General features: G+C 44.3%; 1 protein-coding gene across 1 annotated transcript in view; it reads right to left on the reverse strand.

Annotated features, from left to right (window-relative positions):
- The window catches only part of SPG11 (SPG11 vesicle trafficking associated, spatacsin), a 123,978-nt gene that overhangs the window by 46,401 nt on the left and 51,713 nt on the right, over positions 1 to 25,864 (reverse strand). The window contains 11 exon segments of the mRNA XM_073618255.1: positions 399 to 567; positions 2,922 to 3,029; positions 5,160 to 5,357; positions 8,544 to 8,780; positions 8,870 to 9,011; positions 13,090 to 13,192; positions 17,178 to 17,386; positions 22,391 to 22,556; positions 22,626 to 22,692; positions 24,679 to 24,843; positions 24,982 to 25,127. Coding sequence (XP_073474356.1) covers positions 399 to 567; positions 2,922 to 3,029; positions 5,160 to 5,357; positions 8,544 to 8,780; positions 8,870 to 9,011; positions 13,090 to 13,192; positions 17,178 to 17,386; positions 22,391 to 22,556; positions 22,626 to 22,692; positions 24,679 to 24,843; positions 24,982 to 25,127 — 1,710 coding nt within the window.

Consider the following 25,864-nt stretch of genomic DNA (forward strand, 5'->3'; position numbering starts at 1 on the left):
TCTGCCTCCCAATGGCACGCCCCCCTGCCCAGCATATATATATATATATATATATATATATATATATATATATAAATAAATATAGTCCAGGGTAAAATGCAGATACAGAAATACATATATCTATATATATATAGATATAGATATATATAGAGAGAGAGAGATATATCTATATCTATATATATCTATATATATATATATATATATATATATATATATATATATATATCTCTCTCTATATATATGGATATATATCTATGTATAGATATATATCTATCTATATATATCTATATATAGATAGATCTATATCTATATATAGATATATAGATATAGATCTATCTATATATATCATTTCTATTTACATACAATTTAAATTCCCATTTGTAAATGCATCTGGTTACCTCCACATAAAGGCTGACAGCCGGTGTCACTCAGAAGCTGCAAAACTCTCAGCACCTCGTATGAAGTTCGGCTCTGGAGGAGGAGAACCCGCAGAAGGTGAGAGGCTTGGGTCTGAAGCCATTCAACTGGGATTGGAAGTGCAGAACTGTCATCATCAAGGCACCGGAGCTGCAAGAGAATTGGAGGTCACTGAAGGACACCGAGCCAAGGGTCATCCAGCTGGTCAAGAGTCTCCTTCAGGTAGCTTGGGATCCTAAGCTGGCCATAGACGGTTCAAATCTTTCAGCAGGAACCGGCCAAGATTTAAAATAAAGTGATGTGGCGCTTTCTCAATATTCTAAAGTGCCGATGCAATATAAATATAATATCCAAAAAAAAACAATCTCAAGTTTTGGTGCAGTAATATTGTGAATTAATATCCGAAATAATTCAATATGATGCAAATAAAGTGTGTTCAATATAATATGATAAAGTGCAATAATAAAAACATCTAAAAAAAAACAAAAAAAATGAAAAGTCCATAGCAAAAGTCCAAAAGAATCCTTGGTGCAAAAATAGTTCACACAGTGGTGTCACCGACCACAGTGCAAACAATATATCCAATTCTTAAATTGTGCTTCCACCATCCGTGTATATAGTGTGCCCCGCCCTCTCACCTCAGGGAAAGACCCCTACAGGTCTAGTCACACTTGTAGTAAATATCTCATAGGTATCCAAAGCAGCAAACTCTTTCCTTGAAATCCTCTGCCAGATCAGAGTAGCGGTTTTCTCAGACACAGGCAGGAAATTCCACTGAGCATATAAATCTCCTTAAGCTCCTCCACTTCCCTCTAGTGTAGGATCACATGTAACAGAAATGAGTCTCCATGTGTAGGATTCCAATACAAATATTTATAAAAAAAAGTAGTAACTCACATTTAAAATCAGGATCATCAGTTTCAAATATATCAAAGACTCCCGTTCTCGGCCGCGGCCGGAAGTGACGTCACCCGGCTCCTCCCGACGCGTTGCGTCACAGATCATGTGACTTTCTCAAGGAAAATTATATGCTCAGTGGAATTTCCTGCCTGTGTCTGAGAATACCGCTGATCCGATCTGGCAGAGGATTTCAAGGAAAGAGTTTGCTGCTTTGGATACCAATGAGATATTTACTACAAGTGTGACTAGACCTGTAGGGGTCTTTCCCTGAGGTGAGAGGCTGGGGCACACTATTTACAGGGATGGTGGAAGCACAATTTAAGAATTGGATATATTGTTTGCACTTTGGACGGTGGCACCACTGTATGAACTATTTTTGCACAAAGGAATTTTTTGCACCAAGCGCTGTATGGACTTTTCATTTTTTTGTTTTTTTAGATGTTTTTATTATTGCACTTTGATCATATTATATTGAACACACTTTATTTGCATCATATTGATCTATTTTGGTTATTCATTCACAATATTACTGCACCAGAACTTGAGATTGTCTTTTGGATACTATATTTATATTGCATCAGCAGAATCCAAGGCTTTCCCAGCAAAACATTGCCCAAAGCATCACACCGCCTCTGTCGGCTTGCCTTCTTTCCCACAGCATCCTGGTGCCATCTCTTCTTCAGGCAAGTGACGTACACGGGCATCCACATGATGTAAAAGAAAACGTGATTCACCAGACCAGGCCACCTTCTTCCATTGTTCTGTGCGGTTCTGATGCTCAGGTGCTCATTGTAGGAGCTTTTGGGTATGGAGATGGGTCAGCATGGGACACCCTGATCGATCTGCGGATACGCAGCCTTATATGCAGCGGCAGCCCATCCATAAGGGGTGCATGGTCGCCGCCCCCCCCCCTATCCACGCATCCGGCCGTCTAATCTACATGCAGGGTGCTGGAAGCATGGATTTCAATGAGTTTTAGAGCCTTAGGCTCCAAAAAAGGGGGGGGGGGGGCAAAAAAAAAAAGGGGGGGGGGGGGGCACCAAGTTATTTTACAATAGCGAATTAATATTCGGTAAAGTCTTCCTGTTTGTCCTCCTGGCCAATCAGGAAGCAGCTCCTGAGACCCCATTGGCCGGGAGTCCTAAGACTCCATTGGCCCGGAAGTCCAAAGACCCGAATGGCCCGGGAGCAGAAGATGGAGGGGGACACTGAAGAAACAGAGGGGGAAGCCGGAAAGCCGCGAGCCAATGGATTCAAACACGGGGGAGAGACGCTCTTCTACTCTCTGCTTATATGCAAAAAATGTACGATGACCAATTTTTCTGCTTTCAACACATCGACTTCAGGGACAACATGTTTACTTGCTGTCTCATACATCCCACCCACTTTTAGATGCCATTGTAAATGAGATAATCAATGTTATTTACTGATACTTACTGTCATAGTTATGGCTGATTCGTGTAGTTTGCAGCTTTTGAAACTTTCTGGAACTTTTCAGTAATGAAAGCCCCACATAGAAAACTACAGTAACAGCCCCCCCCCCGCCCTCCCCCGTAAAATCGACATACCTCAATCTCCACAATGATATTTCGCAGTTGATTTACCTCTTCCAGTTTTTCGTGGAATTCCAGTATTTTTTTCTTGCCTTCTGAATAATCCTTGTATTCTGCGCAAAGTTCAAACATGTCCAGCAAAAGCAGCAGAGGACAGTCCTGTGAACACATCGGACAGGAACCCTTTAGCCGTGTATAGGAGAGTATATAGTATATAGCTATCAGTCTCCAGTTCTTATAACAGAGATCTGACTGTATAAACTACTTTCCTGCTGTATATCTTCTATCAATGAATGTGAGAATAACAACATAATATTATACAGAGTATAATTGGGAGAGAGTTGCATTCACAGGAAATCGGACAAACAAGGCTCAATTCTTATATCAGCAGCTCCGATGTAAAGAAAGACGACTTCTGTTAGTTAATAGAAGTATAAATGGGTAGAAGACTCTCATAGGGTAGTAAATAATAACAACATATTATATATATATATAGGGCATAATCAGCAGAGAATTCAGGAAATGAATGAAGTTCATAAGCAATTGGACAACCAAGGCTCAGTTCTCATATCAGTAGATGTGCGCAGCCTATTGCTTTAGGGCAGAAGTCTCCAAACTGACGCCATTTGCTTGTCTTTATCTTGCCCTTGAAGTACCACTCCATCCACTGACACCAATGATGGGGCACTAGTCCTCTCACTGACACCAATGATGGGGCACTAGTCCTCCCACTGACACCAATGATGGGGCACAATTCCTCCCACTTATACCAATGATGGGGCACTATTCCTCCCACTGACGCCAATGATGGGACACTATTCCTCCCACTGATACCAATAATGGGGCACTATTCCTCCCACTGACACCAATGATGGGACACTATTCCTCCCACTGATACCAATAATGGGGCACTATTCCTCCCACTTATACCAATGATGGGGCACTATTCCTCCCACTGATACCAATAATGGGGCACTATTCCTCCCACTGACGCCAATGATGGGACACTATTCCTCCCACTGATACCAATGATGGGACACTATTCCTCCCACTGATACCAATGATGGGACACTATTCCTCCCACTGATACCAATGATGGGGCACTATTCCTCCCACTGATACCAATGATGGGACACTATTCCTCCCACTGATACCAATGATGGGACACTATTCCTCCCACTGATACCAATGATGGGACACTATTCCTCCCACTGATACCAATGATGGGACACTATTCCTCCCACTGACACCAATGATGGGGCACAATTCCTCCCACTGATACCAATGATGGGACACTATTCCTCCCACTGACACCAATGATGGGGCACAATTCCTCCCACTGACGCCAATGATGGGACACTATTCCTCCCACTGATACCAATAATGGGGCACTATTCCTCCCACTGACACCAATGATGGGACACTATTCCTCCCACTGATACCAATAATGGGGCACTATTCCTCCCACTTATACCAATGATGGGGCACTATTCCTCCCACTTATACCAATGATGGGGCACTATTCCTCCCACTGATACCAATAATGGGGCACTATTCCTCCCACTGACACCAATGATGGGACACTATTCCTCCCACTGATACCAATGATGGGACACTATTCCTCCCACTGATACCAATGATGGGGCACTATTCCTTCCCCTGACACCAATAATGAGGCACTACTCCTTCCACCACACCAATGATGGGGCACTATTCCTCCCACTGACACCAAAGATGGGACACAATTCCTCCCACTGATACACATGATGAGACACTATTCCTCCCACTGATACCAATGATGGGGGCACTATTCCACTGACACCAATGATGGGGCACTATTCCTCCCACTGATACAAATGATGGGACACTATTCCACTGACACCAATGATGGGGCACTATTCCTCCCACTGATGCAAATGATGGGACACTATTCCACTGACACCAATGATGGGGCACTATTCCTCCCACTGATACCAATGATGGGGCACTATTCCTCCCACTGATACAAATGATGGGACACTATTCCTCCCACTGATACCAATGATGGGACACTATTCCTCCCACTGACACCAAAGAGGGGGCACTATTGTTCCAGATTTTATTATGAAATTCTGTAACTGTAACCTTCATATTGGTCAGTTTTTTTTTTCTTTTTTATATCTTTAATCTCATTTGATTTGCCTTTGTATATTTTACTCTGTACATCAGTCAGATTTTATGACTTTCCTTTTCGAAGTACCTGTATTATTGATTTGCCTTGCTCCTCTCCTCACCCAGCCCCATGATTACCTCCATGAAAATGCTGAAGGCTTTGTGTAATGTTCTGCTGTCCTTCCTTCCCAGCACCACATTCCAGATCTGCGCGAGATCTTCCAGCTTCCACTTGTGATCTTCGGGAGTCGATAACGTCTGCGTAATCTCCAAGTGTGTGGCATCATTCACCGACGTCACAATAAAAGCGCACATACAGGAGAGAAGGTCGGCGTTCTGAATGGAAAAAGACATCGAAGAAAAGTTAAAATGATACTAAAGTCTTTTTTTTTTTTTCAGAGGTCATTCTGGTCTGGTGAAAGTTTTCTAGCACTCTTTATTTACAAGTAAAAATCTGTATTTTGTGCTAGAAAATGACTTAGAACCACCAAACATTATATATGTCTTTTTTAGCAGAGACCCTAGAGAATAAAATGGCGATCGTTGCATGTATGTGACTGGCTTCAAGTGGTTATACCAGAGTTATGGCTGCAGCTGTTATGCCACAACCCTGGTATTTTTTTTCTTTTCAGCTGGCGATGCTCTTTCATCTAAAAGCAATCCCAGCGACCAGTTAGTAGCTGGATTGCTTTTAGAGGTGGCGGAGGGTCCCCTCCAGGCTGTTCCGTGTGATCGGGGAGCCCGGGATGCGATCCGGCGGTGCCGGTTTTTCATAAGCCTATCAGGTCCCTGGCCATGTCTATGGTCTAGGAGGTGGGAAGCGACGTCATTGCATCATTTCCGCGTTAGGCAGATGTAAACACTACCTTTTTTTTTTTTTTTTGTAAAGCATGAGATCAATGTTTTGTTTTTTTTCACCAGAGTAGAGGAGAGATCTGGGGTCCTAAAGAGGACCTGCCATGCCTTATTTCTATCACAAGGGATGTTTACATTACTTGTGATAGGAGTAAAAGTGATTAAAAAAAAATCATTTAAAAGGGACATAAAAGGGAAAAGGTATAAAACCATAACCCTGGTATTAAACGTCAAAGTCATGATGTAAACGTACTGTGGGTGGTCGGCAAGTGGTTAAGAAACATCTAAAAAAGGTAATAAATATAAAAAATAAAAAATAAATTAGGCATGATGAGTAGTAAATGGGAGCGCAAAAAAATATATAATGGGGTTTTCTAAAATTTGACTGCTAAAGTTTAAATTTGCTTTAACCACTTAAGGACTAGCCTCGTTTTGGATTTTAGGTGTTTACATGTTTAAAACAGGTTTTTCTGCTAGAAAATTACTTAGAACCCCCAAACATTATATATGGTTTTTCTTCTAACACCCTAGAGAATAAAATGGCGGTCATTGCAATACTTTTTTTTTGCACCGTATTTGCGCAGCGGTCTTAAAAGCGCACTTTTTTTGGAAAAAATTCACTTTTTTTTGAATAAAAAAATAAGACAACAGTAAAGTTATCCCAATTTTTTCTTATATTGTGAAATATAATGTTACGCCAAGTAAACTGATACCCAACATGTCACGCTTGAAAATTGTGCCCGCTCATGGAATGGCGTCAAACTTTTACCCTCAAAAATCTCCATAGGCGACGTTTAAAAAATTCTACAGGTTGCATATTTTGCGGTACAGAGGAGGTCTAGGGCTAGAATTATTGCTCTCGCTCTACCGGTCGCTGCGATACCTCACATGTGTGCTTTGACCACCGTTTTCATATGCGGGCACTACTCGCGTATGCGTTCGCTCCTGCGCGCGAACTCGTCGGGACAGGGGGGGTTTTAAAAATTTTTTTTTTTTTTTTTTATTATTTATTTTACAATATTTTATTTATTTTTACATTGTTTAAAAAAAAAAAAAAATTGTGTCACGTTTATTCCTATTACAAGGAATGTAAACATCCCTTGTAATAGAAAAAAGCATGGCAGGGCCTCTTAAATATGAGATCTGGGGGGTCAAAAAGATCTCACAGCTCATATTTACACTAAAATGCAATAAAAAAAAAAAAAAAGTAATTTCGAAAAATGACATTTGAAAAAATATGCCTTTAAGAGGCGTGGACGGAAGTGACGTTTTGACGTCGCTTCCGCCCAGCAGTGTCATGGAGACGAGTGGGCACCATCTTAGCCTCACTTGTCTTCAGACACACCAGAGAGCAGGACGCGATCGCCTCCGCCGCTACCGACGGCTCCAGTAAGCGGCGGAGGGCACCGGATCGCGGCGGGAGGGGCCCTCTCCCGCCACCGATAAAAGTGATCTCGCGGCGAATCCGCCGCAGGGACCACTTTTATCTGAAAGCCGGCCGCCGCACGAAAACGGGGATACCGGGGTTATGGCAGCTAGCTCCTGCCATAACAACGATATCCCCGTTCAAAGTTTGGACGTACATCGTCGTGCGGCGGTCGGGAAGTGGTTAAAGGGGTTGTAAAGGCTCGTGTTTTTTCACCTTAATGCATCCTACACATTAAGGTGAAAAAAACACCTGGCAGTGACCAGCCCCCCTGTTTAATTACCTGAGCCCTGGAACCTGACCCAGTGGGGACACGCTGTCTCTCTGCCCGGGGTTCTCGGCTCTTGATTGGATAGATTGATAGCAGCGCAGCCATTGGTTCCTGCTGCTGTCAATCAAATCCATTGATGCGGGCGCCGGGGGGCGGGGCCAAGTCCTGCATTTGGCCTCTATGGACGCCGAATGCTGGACTCGGGAGCGCGCCCGCAAGGTAACCCCCCCTCGGGAGAGCGCTTCTCCAAGGGGGTTATCTGATGCGGGGAGGAGCCGCAAGAGCCGCCGAGGGACCCCAGACATGGATGTTCAGGGGCAAAAAGAGCTGCACAGTGGAGGTATGACATGTTTGTTATTTAAAAAAAAAATAAAAAACGATCCTTTAGTATCACTTTAAGCAAGCCCCCAGGGGATGTCCCCCAGTGTGACTCCTTGCAAGCTATACAGGGCGAAGCGGTGTCCCCCCTTTGGAGTGGGAGTGGCTTAGGGACACATGGGATCATCAATTTTTAAAGGAATTCTGGCTAGGAGATCCCCCCATTTACACCCTCTATTGGTAACTATACCCTATGTTTTTTTAATCGCAACTGTCTACCAACAATTTGATGACATTTGAAAATGTAAAAATTGAATTTTTTACACAGCAGACCTATCCTCCCTGAGGAAGACCGGGACCATGTAGGTCGAAACGCGTAGGTCAAAACGCGTCGGGAGAGTTATACGACAGACTCTCTAATATGTGATGCTGTATATAATCTTGTGTTTGCACTTTCTGTATTTGGAATGGTATATCTCCTTACCAGAGCTTATATTTTAACTGCCATATGTCCATGCTATCTCAACTTTTCAATAAAGAATTTTCTTTTAACTTATTAATTCCTTGACATTATTAACCTTGCTGCCTAAACCCCCCCCCCCCGGGAGAACTTTTCCCATATTATATCTCTTCCAATCTTTCATCCACTTACCTCTGTACAAGTAGACAACACACTAAAGAGAGGTATTCCATGCCTCATGCACTCTTTAAGAAGCATCTTGGAAGGTTCAGGCGTATTAAGGCATTTCTCCAAAACATGGTGGACGGTATTCGGGTTGGTCTCCATGTCTGTTTCCCTTATGGGGCATTCAGCGGACCCTTTCCCTTTCAGGGCTAAGGCAATGTGGCTGGCCAAAACAGGGTTCAGATCATTCAGAACATGGAAAACCTGTAAAGGGAAAGAAGGAAAATGTTTAGAAAAAGTAGCAGAGATGACAAGAGTGAGAAGGTAGGTGGCTGTAGGTAGGGTGCACTTACCTCCTCCTGGCTGTTGGCGTGGACAAGGAGTTGCAACCAGTCTTGATTCTGAGCAAAGTATCTCAAATGTAAGGAAGTTGACGGAATGGAGTGCAGGTGACAAAACTGCACAGCCGTGACCCATAATCCATTGCAATGAGTGCTGGGAAGAGAAAAATGATATCACGCTCTGATTACACGCAAACTAATCCATCATGTCAGGACGGCGACACGCACCTTACTTAGACTTCCAGATTATGATATTTATCCCGATGTGGACACTTAGTGAGGAAACTAAACACCCTTTTCAACAGGAATGTGCGCGTTTTCCGGTCACGCTACGCCACTTCTGCATTATACACCTAAGGACCCGGCTTTTTCTGGCACTGTTCGTTTTACATGTAACAATCATTTTTTTTTTTTTTTGCTAGAAAATTTATTTAGAATTCCCAAATATTAAATATTTCTTTTAAAGCCGAGGCACTTTTGTGCAATTTGCATTTTTTTTTATGTCACACGGTATTTGTGCAGCGTTTTGTTTTTTTTAGGTGGTTGTAAACCCCATTTTATCAAATTTGAACTAACAGAATACTAATTATTTTTATAATAAAAAATGGGACCCATGGCTTTACCTCTCCAATCTCATTTTCAACTCTGAATAACATTACCAAGTATCGGAGTCCGAAGAACAATATAAGATATGTTTATATATATATAATATACAGGGTAGATATAATATATATATATAAAACAAAGAGTTTATTGTTAACTTGACTTACCAAAAAAAATAAAAAAAATATTATTATTATTATTATTATTAATAATAATAATAATAATAAATTTTTTTTTATTTTTTTTGGTAAGTCAAGTTAACAATAAACTCTTTGATTGTTTTATATATATATATTATATCTACCCTGTATATTATATATATATAAACATATCTTATATTGTTCTTCGGACTCCGATACTTGCTATAGATATCTCTCTCTCTATATATATATATCTATATATATACTCAGCTGTTCTGAGTATTTCTGGGATTTTCACACACAACCATCACTCTGGATTACAGAGAATGGTGGGAAAAAGAAAATATCCAGTTAACCCCTTGATCGCCCCCTAGTGTTAACCCCTTCCCTGCCAGTGCCATTTTTACATTGAACAGAGCATTTTTATAGCAGTGATCAATGCAATAATATCACTGGTCCCCAAAAAAGTGTCATTTGGGGTCAGATTTGTCCGCCGCAATGTCGCAGTCCCGCTAAAAAAAAATAGCAGATCGCCGCCATTACCAGTAAAAACAATACAAAAAAAGTCCCGAAATCTAGCGATAAGTTTTGTGCAAACCAATCAATATACGCTTATTGCAATTTTTTTTTACCAAAAGTATGTAGAAGAATACGTATTGGCCTAAACTGATGAATAAATTTATTTTTTATATATTTTTTTTGGATATGTATTATAGCAAAATGTAAAAAAAAAAAAAAAAATATTTATTTTTTTCAAAATAGTCGCTCTTTGTTTGTTTATAGCGCAAAAAATAAAAAAACCGCAGAGATGATCAAATACCACCAAAAGAAAGCTCTATTTGTGGGGGAAAAAAAAGACGTCATTTTTGTTTGGGTACAACATCGCACGACCGCGCAATTGTCAGTTATAGTGACGCAGTGCCGAATCACAAAAAAATGGCCTGGTCAGGAAGGGGGTAAATCCTTCCGGGGCTGAAGTGGATAAACACAATTTTGGGGGAAAAAAATACACTTTTTTTGAATTTTAATGCAAAAAAAAAAAAAAAAACCACAATACATAACCTGATTTTTTGGTAAAACATAAAAGACGATGTTACGCCGAGTAAATAGATACCAAACATGTCACGCTTTCAAACTGTGCACACCCGTGCAGCGGCGGCAAACGGCATACATCTTTCTATCTATAGGTGACGCTTTAAAAGCCCTTACAGGTTACCACTTTGGATTTACAGAGGAGGTCTGGTGCTAAAATGACTTCCCATGATCTGATGTACGCGGTGATACCTCACATGTGTGGGATGATCGCTGTTTGCGAGGTCAACGCATGCCTTTGTGCCCAAGCATGGGTGGGGGTGGGGGGCACTTTATTTTTTTTAATTATTAATTTATTTATTACACTGTTGCTCCTTGTGACAGAAACAGGAGAGATCCGGGGTCATTAAGACCCCAAATCCCTCATCTGCACTTGTTTACACAGGCAGATCCGCGTTCTGTCACTGCGGGGAACAATCGCGGGTGACCGGCAGACATTCAAGTCCGCCCCAACCGCTGATTGGCTCCCCTGCTGGCCGGTGGGCGTGAGCGGACACGCCCTTGGCGTCGCACGCGCGTGCGTGCCCCCACAAAATAGAGTTCCTGAGCAGACATACAATGACTACAAATTATTCTAACATAACGAATATGATGAAAGCGGGCTGCTGATTGGAACACCTGTGTGAAAGGGGCCTCAGCCTGAAATTCTATTTTAGATACAGTGCCTTGCAAAAGTATTCACCCCCCCTTGGCATTTTTCGTGTTTAGTTGCCTTTACAGCCTGGAATGAACATGGATTGTTTGAGGATTTGCATAATTTAATTTACAGAACACGCCCACAACTTTAAAGATGTTTTTTTAATTTTTTTTTTTTATTATTATTGTGAAGCAAACAACAAATAGGACAAAATAACAGAAAAAAGTGCATAACTATTCACCCCCCTAAAGTCAATACTTTGTAGAGCCACCTTTTGTGGCTATCACAGCTCCAAGTCTCTTTGGATAAGTCTCTATGAGCTTCCCACATCTTATCACTGGGATTTTTGCCCATTCCTCCTTGCAAAACTGCTCCAGCTCCTTTAAGTTGGATGGTTTGCGCTTGTGAACAGCAATCTTTAAGTCTGACCACAGATTTTCTATTGGATTGAGGTCTGGGCTTTGACTAGGCCATTCCAACACATTTACATGTTTCCCCTTAAACCACTCAAGTGTTGCTTTAGCAGTGTGTTTGGGGTCTTGTCCTGCTGGAAGGTGAACCTCCGTCCTAGCCTCAAATCACACACAGAGTGCTACAGGTTTTGCTCAAGAATATCCCTGTATTTAGCACCATCCATCTTTCCCTCAACTCTGACCAGTTTCCCAGTCCCGACTGCTGAAAAACATCCCCACAGCATGATGCTGCCACCACCATGCTTCACTGTGGGGATGGTGTTCTTTGGGTGATGTGATGTGTTGGGTTTGCGCCAGACATAGCATTTTCTTTGATGGCCAATAAGTTCAGTTTTAGTCTCATCAGACCAGAGCACCTTCCTCCATACATTTTGGGAGTCTCCCACATGGCTTTTCCCAAACTCAAAACGCGCCATTTTGTTTTTTGCTGAAAGTAATGACTTTCTTCTGGCCACTCTGCCATAAAGCCCAACTCTATGGAGCGTACGGCTTATTGTGGTCCTATGTACAGATACTCCAGTCTCTGCTGTGGAACTCTGCAGCTCCTCCAGGGTTACCTTAGGTCTCTGTGCTCCTCTCTGATTAATGCCCTCCTTGCCCGGTCTGTGAGTTTTGGTGTGCGGCCGTCTCTTGGCAGGTTTGCTGTTGTGCCATGTTCTTTCCATTTGGTTATGATAGATTTGATGGAGCTCCTAGGGATCATCAAAGATTTGGATATTTTTTTATAACCTAACCCTGACTTGTACTCTCAACAACATTGTCCCTTACTTGTTTGGAGAGTTCCTTGGTCTTCATGGCAGTGTTTGGTTAGTGGTGCCTCTTGTTTAGGTGTTGCCGCCTCTGGGGCCTTTCACAAAGGTGTGTCTATGTAATGACAGATCATGTGACACTTAGATTGCACACAGGTGGACATCATTTCACTAATTATGTGACTTCTGAAGGTAATTGGTGGCACCAGAGCTTTTTATGGGCTTCATAACAAAGGGGGTGAATACATAAGCACGTGCCAATTATCAGTTTTTATTTCTGAAAATTAGTTTTATGTATATATTTTTCTAATTTTACTTCACCAACTTAGACTATTGTGTTCTGATCCATCACATATCATTCAGATTTAAAAAAAATGAACGAAAGGCTGTAATGTAACAAAATAGGTAAAAAGCCAAGGGGGGTGAATACTTTTGCAAGGCACTGTACTTCGAAAAAATGAGGTCACACCACACTTCCAGCCTGCCGGTGTTTTTATTTTGCTTTGTGACCACCCAGCCAACGTCCGACGTTACCTACCTGTCCTCTTTTTCCAGATCCACAGCCACTACCTCCTCCAAGCTTGTTAGAAGATCTTTAGCAGCCTCGGTCTCGTTGTCCACTAACTTTAATAATCTCTGACCTGTAACAAAAAATATAAGAAAGCATGGAAGGAAGACATAACCATAATAGTAATATACACTATATTGTCAAAAGTATTGGGACATTTTTTTCTATCTATTTCCCTAGGATTACTCAATTGGGACACCTGTCCCATTTTTTTTTTGATGGAGGCCCCACTTTGTGATAAAGCTTGCAGTGGTAATGCTGAAGCATTACTGGCCAAAATGAACATGTACTTCTGAAGCCCCATTTTGGCCAGTAATGCTCCTTATTTGACAAAGATCACTTTCCAGGAGCATTCTTTGTGGAGGCCCACTTAGTTGTAGAGGCTGCCGAGGTTCAGCCGTCAGGCTTCAATCACACCTGAGCGTTTTCAGCTCATAAAAACGCCTGAAAAACGCCCAACAAGCAAATTCCCATTCATTTCAATGGCACCTGTTCACATCTGAGCGTTTTGTCACCTGAAGCAAGATGCCTGAAAAATGCCCTAAGCTCAAAAAAGAACATACCGTATATACTCGAGTATAAGCCGACCCGAATATAAGCCGAGGCACCTAATTTTACCACAAAAAAACTAGGAAAACGTATTGACTCGAATATAAGCCTAGGGTGAGAAATGCGCAGCTACTGTAAGTGGAAAAAGAGGGTCAACAATGCCCATTTGCAGCCTCACTGTGCCCATTTGCAGCCTCACTGTGCCCATTTGTAGCCTCACTGTGCCCATTTGCAGCCTCACTGTGCCCATTTGCAGCCTCACTGTGCCCATTTGCAGCCTCACTGTGCCCATTTGCAGCCCATAGGTCCCCCAAACTTCAAAGTCTGTAGTTAAGGGTTCCTAGATGCCCCCTAGCTACAGCCAAAATTTGGGGTCTCTGGACCCAAAGGGTCCACAAATGACATTGCTGCAGATGGACACAGTTGAACGAATTTGGGGCCCCATATCTCGGGGGCCACTTGGTGCTAGGAACCCCAAATTTGGTGTGCAACCCCTGCGGAACTAGCACTACAACATATCCAAAGCTGAGGTTCCTAGCACCAAGTGGCCCTGAGATACGGGGCCAAATTTGGTTTGGAAAATGTCAAGCACTTTTCTGCAGCAGAGAATGACATTTTCCGATCCTAAACAACAGTCGGGGGACACTTAAAAATCTTGGCGATTGTTTTCACCAACATTTCTACAGGAATTTTCCCAACATACCGTATATACTCGAGTATAAGCCGAGTTCTTCAGCACATTTTTTTGTGCTGGATATGCCCCCCTCGGCTTATACTCAAGTCAATCCCTTTTCTGCAGCAGAGAATGACTGTTTCCGAACCGACTTTGGGGCCCCGTATCTCAGGGCCACTTGATGCTAGGAACCCCAGCTTTGGATATGTTGTAGTGCTAGTTCCACTGGGTTAGCACACCAAATGTGGGGTTCCTAGCACTAAGATACGGGACCCCAAAGTCAGTTCGGAAACGGTCATTCTCTGCTGCAGAAAAGTGATTGACTCGAGTATAAGCCGAGGGGGGGCATTTCCAGCACAAAAAAAAATGTGCTGAAAAACTCGGCTTATACTCGAGTATATACGATATGTTGGGAAAATTCCTGTAGAAATGTTGGTGAAAACAATCGCCAAGATTTTTAAGTGTCCACCGACTGACTGCCAGGCTGGCTCCTGAATTCCATCTAAATGTGTAGGCTGGTATGATTTAGACTGCCTTTGCGTCGGTGTTGTTTAGGCTGCACTCACACCTGAGCCGCTCAATGCCTTCCTTTTTTTTTGGCTGCATAGAGCAGCTTGGTCACTTGAATGGGCTTACATGCCCACTATGGTTATAGTTAGGTTGAAAAATCTAGTTCAACCATTAAAAAATAAAAAATAAATAATATCATACAATCCCATATCCTATACCCACATGAGCTTCTTTGGGGGCAGATTACAGGCGTTTTTCTGCCTTTTACATTGGTGATCTGAACAAAATTGCGGCAAAAATGCGGTAAAAACCACACAACTTTGAAACGCTCAGGTGTGAATGCAGCCTTAAAGCTCCACCAATGCTCCCTGACAGATAAAAGATTTGAGTCTATCCTTTCCTTGGATGGCCACATTGCTAAGCAGCAAATCCCCAACGTAATCTACACTATATCACCAAAAGTATTGGGACGCCTGCCTTTACACACACATGAACTTTAATGACATCCCAGTCTTAGTCCGTAGGATTCAATATTGAGTTGGCTCCGCCTTTGCAGCTATAACAGCTTCAACTCTTCTGGGAAGGCCGTCCACAAGGTTTAGGAGTGTGTCTATGGGAATGTTTGACCATTCTTCCAGAAGCCCATTTGTGAGGTCAGGCGCTGATGTTGGACGAGAAGGCCTGGCTCGCAGTCTCCGCTCTAATTCATCCCAAAGGTGTTCTATCGGGTTGAGGTCAGGACTCTGTGCAGGCCAGTTAAGTTCCTCCACCCCAAACTCGCTCCTCCATGTCTTTGTGCTCTGGTCCAAATCATTTGGTGGAGGGGGGATTATGGTGTGGGGTTGTTTTTCAGGGGTTGGGCTTGGCCCCTTAGTTCCAGTGAAGGGAACTCTTAAGGCGTCAGCATACCAAGACATTTTGGACAATTTCATGCTCCCAACTTTGTGGGAACAGTTTGGGGACGGCCCCTTCCTGTTCCAACATGACTGCGCACCAGTGCACAAAGCAAGGTCGCCTATGGATTTTACTATCCATAGGAGACTCTTTAAAAGCCTTTACAGGTTACCATTTTAGATTTACAGGGGAGGTCTGGTGCTAGATTTACTGCCAATGATCTGACGTTTGTGGCGATACCTCACATGTGTGGGACGATCGCTGCTTGCGTGCATGTGGGACCGACGCGCAGGTTCGCCAGTGCGCACGATCACAGGGGGGGGGGGGGGGGCTTTTTTTTTTTCTTCCTAATTTATTTCATTTTACTTTTATTTTTACACTGTCGTTTTTTTATCACTTTTATTGCTGGCACAAGGAATGTAAACATCCCTTGTGACAGCAACAGGCAGTGACAGGTACTCTTTATGGAGAGATCTGGGGGTCTCCAAGACCCCAAATCACTCCTCTGCCCTTAAAAGCATTCAAAACACCCAAGATCTGCATTTTTGAATGCTTTTCGATTTTTAAAAATGGCGCTGTTGACATCCGAGTAAACCGGAAGTGATGTCATGTCATTGCTTCCAGGTTACTATAGCGGAATGCTGATCAAAGCCGATCCGGGTTTTCTTTGGCTGTCTGGCCAGCCAGTGGATGTGCCGGCTGGTCGCTTGGGTCTCCCGGTGGGATGGGAGAGTCCAAGAGAGGTGGAGGGGGGGGGGGTTGACATTCCGTCCCGCTGCTTGTAATAGCAAGCGAGCAGCTAGTTAGCCAGTTGTTATTACAAGAGAGCCAACAGCCGACTCTAAATAACGGTACCGGGGTCATGTCTGCAGTAAAAACCTTCTGCCTTTAAAACCACTTTAAAGGTAAAAAAATTATTTGCCTTTAGCCCCCCATTCACACCGGTGCGATTTGTCATGCAGTTAAACAGGTCAAAATCCCATGAAAAGTCGCAACCCTATTGTCAGCAATGGAACTGTTCAAAACATCGCGACCCAGACCTTTTGTATTGCCTGCACTATTTTTGCGATTTCAGGGGCGACTTGCATAGACATCTGTGTGCATGAAATCACACAGACGTCAGCCAAGTCGCACCTGAAGGCGCACTGACATGCGGCTTTGAAATCGCGCGATTTCAAGTGAAGTTTGCGCGATTTCAAAGCCCCATTTAGCGTGAACCTTGCAGGGCTTATAGCCACTTTACTGATCCAGGTTAGCATTGCTTTGCTGAGCTACAGAATTGACAAACGCACCCCCTCCCCCCTTCATGTGTTCATGATGAACAGAAATTATATACAAATTAAAGGCAAAGGTATAAAAAAAAAAAAAAACTATCGCGACAAGAGGGACATTACATGGGCCACAAAAAATCCACCATTGTGAAGGAGAATACCTAATTCCTGTGTATAGGATTTGTGTTCGGATTCCTCCAGGTTGGATGTAGCGTGCTTCAGGATAACGTTGGCCACATTGACGTCCACCCGTAACTTGTGACTACTCACTCCAAGCAGCTCAAGAAAGCAAACGCAGGAAGAGACGATGGAGGGAACGCTAAAAGAGGACAGCGCCAGCACATAGACGTCTGCAGCAGCCTGCCGGATTCTGGGAAATCAAACGGGGAAAATCGTTATGAAAGAGGAATGCGGAAGATGAAATCATGTACAGAGAAAGATACAACCAGAGCAAAGGGAAGACGGGAGAATTCACCGAAACCCCCAATCCCCTATAAAGGGCGTTGTGAAGGGCCTCAAAGGATCCCAAATGTGCTGCCTCCCGGAGAACTGGCGCATTAGTGTCGTCCGAAACCAGACAGTTATGTGCATGAGTGAGCGTTGCCGCTAAATAGTATGTGTGGAAGTGTGGGCCTACGTAAGATTTTCCTACTGCATCTGCCCCCCTCTTACATTACCCCCTACAGCACTGCCCCCCTCTTACATCACAGAACCCCCCCCCCCCGTAGTAGTGTGCTCTACCCTCTTCTCGTCATCCTCCCCACAGAGAAGCCACCTTTCACAACACCCCCCCCCCAACAGCACTGCCCCCCATTCCCCCCCAGCACTGCCCCCCTCTTACATCACAGAACCCCCCCCCCGTAGTAGTGTGCTCTACCCTCTTCTCGTCATCCTCCCCACAGAGAAGCCACCTTTCACAACACCCCCCCCCCCCCAACAGCACTGCCCCCCATTCCCCCCCAGCACTGCCCCCCTCTTACATCACAGAAACACCCCCCCCCCTGTAGTAGTGTGCTCTACCCTCTTCTCGTCATCCTCCCCACAGAGAAGCCACCTTTCACAACACCCCCCCCCCCAACAGCACTGCCCCCCCATTCCCCCCCAGCACTGCCCCCCTCTTACATCACAGAACCCCCCCCCCCCCCTGTAGTAGTGTGCTCTACCCTCTTCTCGTCATCCTCCCCACAGAGAAGCCACCTTTCACAACACCCCCCCCCCCCAACAGCACTGCCCCCCATTCCCCCCCAGCACTGCCCCCCTCTTACATCACAGAAACCCCCCCCCCCCCCTGTAGTAGTGTGCTCTACCCTCTTCTCGTCATCCTCCCCACAGAGAAGCCACCTTTCACAACACCCCCCCCCCCCAACAGCACTGCCCCCCATTCCCCCCCAGCACTGCCCCCCTCTTACATCACAGAACCCCCCCCCCCCCTGTAGTAGTGTGCTCTACCCTCTTCTCGTCATCCTCCCCACAGAGAAGCCACCTTTCAGAACACCCCCCCCCCCAACAGCACTGCCCCCCATTCCCACCCAGCACTGCCCCCCCTTTACATCTCCCTCCATAGCACTGCCCCCCCTTTATATCTTCCCCCACCACAGCACTGCCAACCATATCACACCCTCCCCCCCACAGTAGTATGCTCTGCCCTCTTGACATTAGACAGAGGGTGGGAGCTGCTGGGATTACATTTTTATATTAACCCCAAGTGATAGGACTGCTCTGTGTCTTAGCAACCAATCATCACTTGAAAAGTTGACCCCGGCAGCTCCTGCCCTCCGTCCAATGCTGTGCCGTGCCACCTGCACAGTCCTGCCTTCTGCTCTGCTGTGCTAATAACAGCAATGGAGGGGGGGGGGGGAAGAAGTGGCTCCAAAATGGTCCAAACCGCGGGTGCGGATTGGACAGTGGCTTGATCCAGACCACGATCCACCATTTAGGGATGCCTGGCCTACAGGGAAGTCCATGGAAGTGGCACGATCAACCAGGTATTCAGCAAAAATGAAAATAATGAAGGCTGGAAAGATTCAGCCCATGGGTAGAGGTGATAACTGTAAATAAATTAGCACACAGAAAATGTTTGCATGTCCTCTCTATGTAATGGAGATGAGGATGGAGAATGTTGTTAGTTGTCCGCCATACAGTGCATGCGGAATGTAATCACAGCGCTTCACTTTTTTTCTTTTTTTTTTTTTTTACATTACAGCATTATTCCAAAATGGAATAAATTAATTATTTTCCTCAAAATTTAACAAACAATCCCCCCTATAATGACAACGTGAAAGAAGTTTGTTTGAAATCTTTGCAAATTTCTGGCGCTTTGGCTCCTTTCCATATCAAATGACTGCCTTTGAGCACACCTGCCAGCATTGCCCAGGAGCTCGCGGCACCATCTCTATGATCTACTCCTTACTAACCCCTGGCAGCACTTCCATTACCCTTTCCTATGTGCTTAAATGGGAACGTGACCTGTCCCCCATAGATTTAGCAGACTGGAGTAAGGCCTGGTCCAGCATAGCAAAATGCTCTTTAATCTTTGCCACGTTGGAGGCGCTGGTACTGGGTCCGAGCCCGTATCGCCAAGTCAAACCTATCATGCAATGACAGATTGTGGTCAACGAGGAGATGAACTGCACACATGGTGGTCTTGCCCCAGTCTTGTAGGATTCTGGTCATGTCCCCTTTCACAAGGACCCCAAATTTGCATTACTCCATTGCCCGCTCCCTGGCTTTTCTCTCACCAACAGAAGCTAGCCACATATTTATTTATCGCTGCCAAACCTTCTGTCTCATTTGCAGAGGTAAAGAATACCTTGACGATCCTTATGATCCACGAAAAAACGTCCAGCATCCTCCACGACTCCCATGCAAAATTCCTTAAGATGTGGGCCCCGTGGAAGTCCTACGCACTCCCTAATCTAAATCCGACTAGTCTAGGAGTCTAGATTCAATTTGACCCTGTCTCCAGCCTGGGGGACCACCCCTTTCTCTTTCCCACTTTCCTCTCTGTCTCTGGGCCACTTGCTCGCCCCTCTGTTCTATACCTATCACCCCCCCCCCCCCCCACTGTCGTGGGGCGTGTTTTATTTATTTATTTAGAGTTGTTTTTTGTTTATTTTTCTATTGTTTTTCTCTTCCCCGTTCTGCGGACAACCCTGCTCCCACTTGTCTGCCTTAGCCCCTGGGCCTCAAGGCTCGGGCACAACGCACTGACCCCCGGCCCTAGCTGGTGGGTCGGTGTCAGTTTAGAATCTATACCTTCATAATATACGTCTTATCATGTACTTTTATGTGAACCACTTTCTTATGTTTTATGTCCATATCCCCTGCGTGGGAATTTGTTATCTGCTTTTCCCTTTTTCATATTTCAATAAAAAACATTGTAACAGAAGTTTTTGAAAATTGAATAAAAATAAAAAACAAAAATATAATTATTCACAGCCTTTGCTCAATACTTTGGTGAAGCCCCTTTGGCACCAATTACAGCCTCAAGTCTTTTTGAGTATGATGCTACAAGCTTGGCACACCTATTTTTGGTCAGTTTCTCCCATTCTTCTTTGCAGGACCTCTCAAGCTCCATCAGGTTGGATGGGGAGAGTCGGTGCACAGACATTTTCAGATCTCTCCAGAGGTGGTCAATCGGGTTCAAGTCTGGGCTCTGGCTGGGCCACTCAAGGACATTCACAGAGTTGTCCTGTAGCCACTCCTTTGTTATCTCGGCTGTGTGATTAGGGTCGTTGTCCTGTTGGAAGATGAACCTTCGCCCCAGTCTGAGGTCCAGAGCTCTCTGGAGCAGGTTTTATTCAAGGATGTCTCTGTACTTTGCTGCATGCATCTTTCCCTTGATCCTGACTAGTCTCCCAGTTCCTGCCGCTGAAAAACATCCCCACAGCATGATGCTGCCACCACCATGCTTCACTGTAGGGATGGTATTGGTCAGGTGATGAGCGGTACCTGGCTTCCTCCAGACATGACGCTTGCCATTCAGGCCAAAGAGTTCAATCTTTGTTTCATCAGACCAGAGAATTTTGTTTCTCATGGTCTGAGAGTCCTTCAGATGCTTTTTGGCAAACTCCAGGCGGATTGTCATGTGCTTTTTATTGAGGAGTGGCTTCCATCTGGCCACTCTACCATACAGGGCTGATTGGTGAAATGCTGCAGAGATGGTTGTTCTTCTGAGAGGTTCTCCTCTCTCCACAGCGAAACGCTGGACCTTTGTCAGAGTGACCATCGGGTTTTTGGTCACCTCCCTAAATAAGAAGGCCCTTCTCCCCCGATCGCTCAGTTTGGCCGGGTGGCCCGCTCTAGGAAGTGTCCTGGTGGTTCCAAACGTCTTCCATTTACAGATGATGGAGGCCACTGTGCTCATTGGGACCTTCAATGCTGCAGAAATCTTTCTGTACCCTTCCCCCGATCTGTGCCTCCATACAATCCTGTCTCGGAGGTCTACAGACAATTCCTTGGACTTCATGGCTTGGTTTGTGCTCTGACATGCACTGTTAACTGTGGGACCTTCCATAGACAGGTGTGTGCCTTTCCAAATCATGTCCAATCAACTGAATTTACCACAGGTGGACTCCAATCAAGTTGTAGAAACATCTCAAGGATGATCAGTGGAAACAGGAGGCACCTGAGCTCAATTCTGAGTGTCATGGCAAAGGCTGTGACACCTATGTACACGGGATTTTTTTCCTTTTTTATTTTTAATAAATTTGCAAGGATTTCAAACAAACTTCTCTACGTTGTCATTATGGGGTATTATTTGTACAATTTTGAGGACAATAATTAATTTAATTTGTTTTGGGATAAGGCTGTAACATAAAAAAATGTAGAAAAAGTGAAGAACTGTGAATACATTCCAGATGCACTGTAGATACAGTATAGTGAGTGAGCATGTTCATCCTAGGGCAGGAAGTGCATTACTTGCAGGATCAGCAGTTAAAATGACAGGAAAATGGCCTGAAGTATCAAAACCAAGGCAGCCACCACATCAAAAAGCCCATAAGCTGTGATATGCAGTGAAACTTCGGATTGCGAGTACGAGCAGGATTCAAGCCTCTGGGGTGTGCAGTAACGCATGTGGCCAGAGGTGCATGGGTACCGGTGACGCTCGGAGACACTCAGAGACTCTCGGAGACACTGGGTTTCCCGAGTGTCTCCGGCGTCCCCCCCCCCCCACCTCTGGCCACATGCGGTACTGCATATACCAGCAGTGACACTGGAACTAATTATCTGAGTTTTCATTGATTTCTATGGACAAACTTGCTTTGATATATGAGTGCTTTGGATTACAAGCATTCTTCTGGAACGAATAATGATGCTCGTAATTCAAGGTACTACTGTATTATGTTCTTGGGTTTAGATACATTTAACTTACAATGGTTGAGGATCTTTGACCTTTATTAGCTTGTTCACGATGAAGGTGTAGAACGCCATTGATGGCCGGCCACTGCGTAAGTAGAAGAAAAGATCCAGCTGCTCCTGTATGGCGTACTTACTGACCAGCCGCGGGCAGGAGAAGTGAGGGAGCTCCGTACTGCTATCTAAAACAGACAGTATCTTATAGTCCGCTGATCATATCCAAGAGCATTTCTATTGAAAGGATTACCTACCTGCTGGTGCAAAAGGGTTTGTAGGCTGCCACGTGAAGAATTTTGATGGGTGGAAAGGTGGCAGAGACTGTAAGGAACATAGACAACAAGATTATTATCTACTTCCCTACCGGGCCAATTCTGGCATTTCTCTCCCACAAGTAAAAATAATGGTTTTTGCTAGAAAATTACTTAGAACCCCCCCCCTCCCCCACGGCCTTTACTAAAAAAGGGAATCGTCTGCTGTTATATTGGATGATGCCTGCAGCTGCAGCCATCATCCCGGTACAACAACTCCAACCTAAGGACGTCCATGGACATCCTACGGTCGGGAAGTGGTTATACACCTCAACATAGGGATACATATACAAAGACGGGGAACATTAGGTCAGAGCGTTTGAAAAAGGCACAGTGCGCTCAGCTGAAATAAATGGTACTATTAACTACAGCATCCCATTCATGTCAACTGGGATGCAGCGGCTGCATGGACCCCAGCCACTGCTCCCAATTTAACAGTAATGAAAGTGTGGGCGAGTGGCCCCGAATGCAGAAAGTGTGCCTTCGGGGCCGCACATCTACACTGCTGTCAAATTGGGAGCAGCAGCTGCTGCATCCCAACTGTAATGAATGTGACTGACTGGCTGTGACGAAGATCCTGACATCATCTGCCCACTTCTACACCTCAGCGAATCAGAGGAAACTTTGTATTCATTCATAAAATACAAAGTTTCCTGTTGTTGGAAGGCAACATGGTCTAATGTCATATTTATGGAGTTTCTACATATCTGTTTCCTATTCCCAAAGAGAGGGTAAAGGTTTGAGTTTCTTTCTGGTTGATACAACTAAGCATTTGCTTTCCTGGGGGGCGGTTTGGAATGTCGTTTCTCAGCTCTTGGCTCCGGACCGTCTGTTGCTATAAAGCAAACTTGAAAAGGGACCATAGTTGACAAGATGATTGATGAATGTCCTGCTACAGAAGATCAAAAGATCAAAGGCATTGAAGATTGACCTAGGATACAGAGACATGGACAATGCTGCCCCTAGAGGCCAATACAGCAGGACGGACAGTAATATAATCCCCATAAATACTGATTCATCAAAAGTCTAGATGGGATGGCACTGGGGTTGGGTTTGGATGGTGTATGATCGAAGTATAAAAGACTGAACGAGTGAGAAAGCTATCTCTTTGCCTCTACCCTTATCGCTCTTGGCTTGTGCCTGGGCCGCATGGCTCTATCCACCATTTTTAGCCACATGGCTCTCTTTTTACCATCTGAGCCCAGCCGACGATACAAAGTCTCGAGGAAAGCACTGTGATAAGTATCTTTGATATTCTTGTATTTTGTGTTCTATTGGTATAAGTTTGTAATATCTTGCTTTAGTATTTTTTATGTTAGCGCTTTCCTATGATTTTGGGAAATAAATAAGACTTTGTTTTATAAAGCCGTGTGCTTGGTTTCATAGCTACCCTTGTATTATTGTAATATCAATGATAACATGTGATCAGAGTTTTAATAGACTAGCTAGCTAGGGGAATAGACACGTTAATACATAGGTGCAATAGATATAGGGAATAACCACCCCCGAATAATAGTTTTTTGCACCAATTACTTCACCTGTGAATGGCTGAGCAGCATTCAGTCCGACTCTACTTTGTTTCGGGAGAGGGAAGGGAAGTTCCCATCCCTCTGCTGAAAGAGCCCTGAGTTATGGCCCTAGACTTATTGCAGGGGTGCTTTTAAATTGTGAATTGTTTTTATTTATTTTATCTACATGTATTTTTTTTACACATTTTAAATCAGTTTTGTTCGCCTTTGGAACATTTTACATCTTCCACCCGTTTTTAGGGTGTACCATGTAACATGCTCCACCATCTGCACTCTCTCCCCCCCTAGGGGGCTCTTGTAGTTCATTGATCTTCCTGATCTCAAGTAACTTCCTGTCTGTGTGAGATATGAGCAGACAGCTATGCTGAGACTGCAGGAGCCTGAGATTGCACCCACGATCTGCATTTTTTTACTTTAGTAAGACTTTAAGAGAATGTATCAGACAATATTGGATCCTTATACAAAACCTGCAGGAGATGGTAGAGAGTGATGTCAGGGGGTGCCGGTGTGTTGGGGGGGTGCTGAGGGAACAGCGCTGCCTTGAGCTTGGGATACGTTGCCAGGGCCATCTTAAGCAATGCAGGGTCCACATTCCATTTAGAGAGGCTGGACTCCTCAGACTGCTGCAATACCTGGAGGTGAATGATGGAAACAGAAAATGGAGATGGCTTCATACACAGTAATTTAAACGGGGAAAAGGATGCGGGGGTGGGGGGTGGGGGGGGGGGGGGGGTGCTGTAGCTGGTAGAAAAATAGTGTCTACATCTTACCCCATCAATTCCACCGGGAGCATACATATTGGTTGCCAGAGCTAGCAATGTATGTCCCTCCAAGAGCATGCTGTTCAGACTAGGCTGGTAACCCGGCATCAGTACATGGGCGTTGGAAAGGCTGGCATTAAACATCCGGCTGGCATCTAAGATGAGGAGAGAAAAGAAAGACAAAGGAAAACCACTTATCCACTTGCCTACCAGGCACTTCCACCCCCTTCCTGCCCAGGCCAATTTTCAGCTTTCAGAGCTGTCACACTTTGAATGACAATTGTGCGGTCATACAACACTGTACACATATGAAATTTTTATTATTTTTTTTGGAAAATAGAGCTTTCTTTTGGTGATATTTAATCACTGCTGTTTTTTTTTTTGTTTGTTTTTTGCTAAACAAATGAAAAAAGACCGAACATTTTGAAAAAAAATAGTTTTTCTTAGTTTCTGTTAAAAAATGTTATAAATAAGCAGTTTTTCTCCTTCACTGATATGCGGCACTGATGTGTACTGATAGGTGGCACTGATATGCTGCATTGATGGGGATTGATGAGCACTTATATGGAGGCACTGATAAGTGGCACTAATAGATAGCAAAGATGGGTACTGATGGGCGGCACTGATGAGGCTGCACTGATATGCTGCATTGATGGGCACTGATGAGCACTTATATGGAGGCACTGATTATTATTATTATACAGGATTTATATAGCGCCGACAGTTTACGCAGCGCTTTACAACATTAGGGCAGACAGTACAAGTACAATACAATTCAATACAGGAGGAATCAGAGGGCCCTGCTCGTTAGATCTTACAATCTAGGAGGGAGGGTCAAGTTATACAAAAGGGTAATAGCTGTGGGGGATGAGCTAATGGAGAACATAGTGCA

Source organism: Aquarana catesbeiana, linkage group LG03 (assembly GCF_042186555.1).
Source record: "Aquarana catesbeiana isolate 2022-GZ linkage group LG03, ASM4218655v1, whole genome shotgun sequence".
In the NCBI taxonomy this organism is placed as follows: domain Eukaryota; kingdom Metazoa; phylum Chordata; class Amphibia; order Anura; family Ranidae; genus Aquarana; species Aquarana catesbeiana.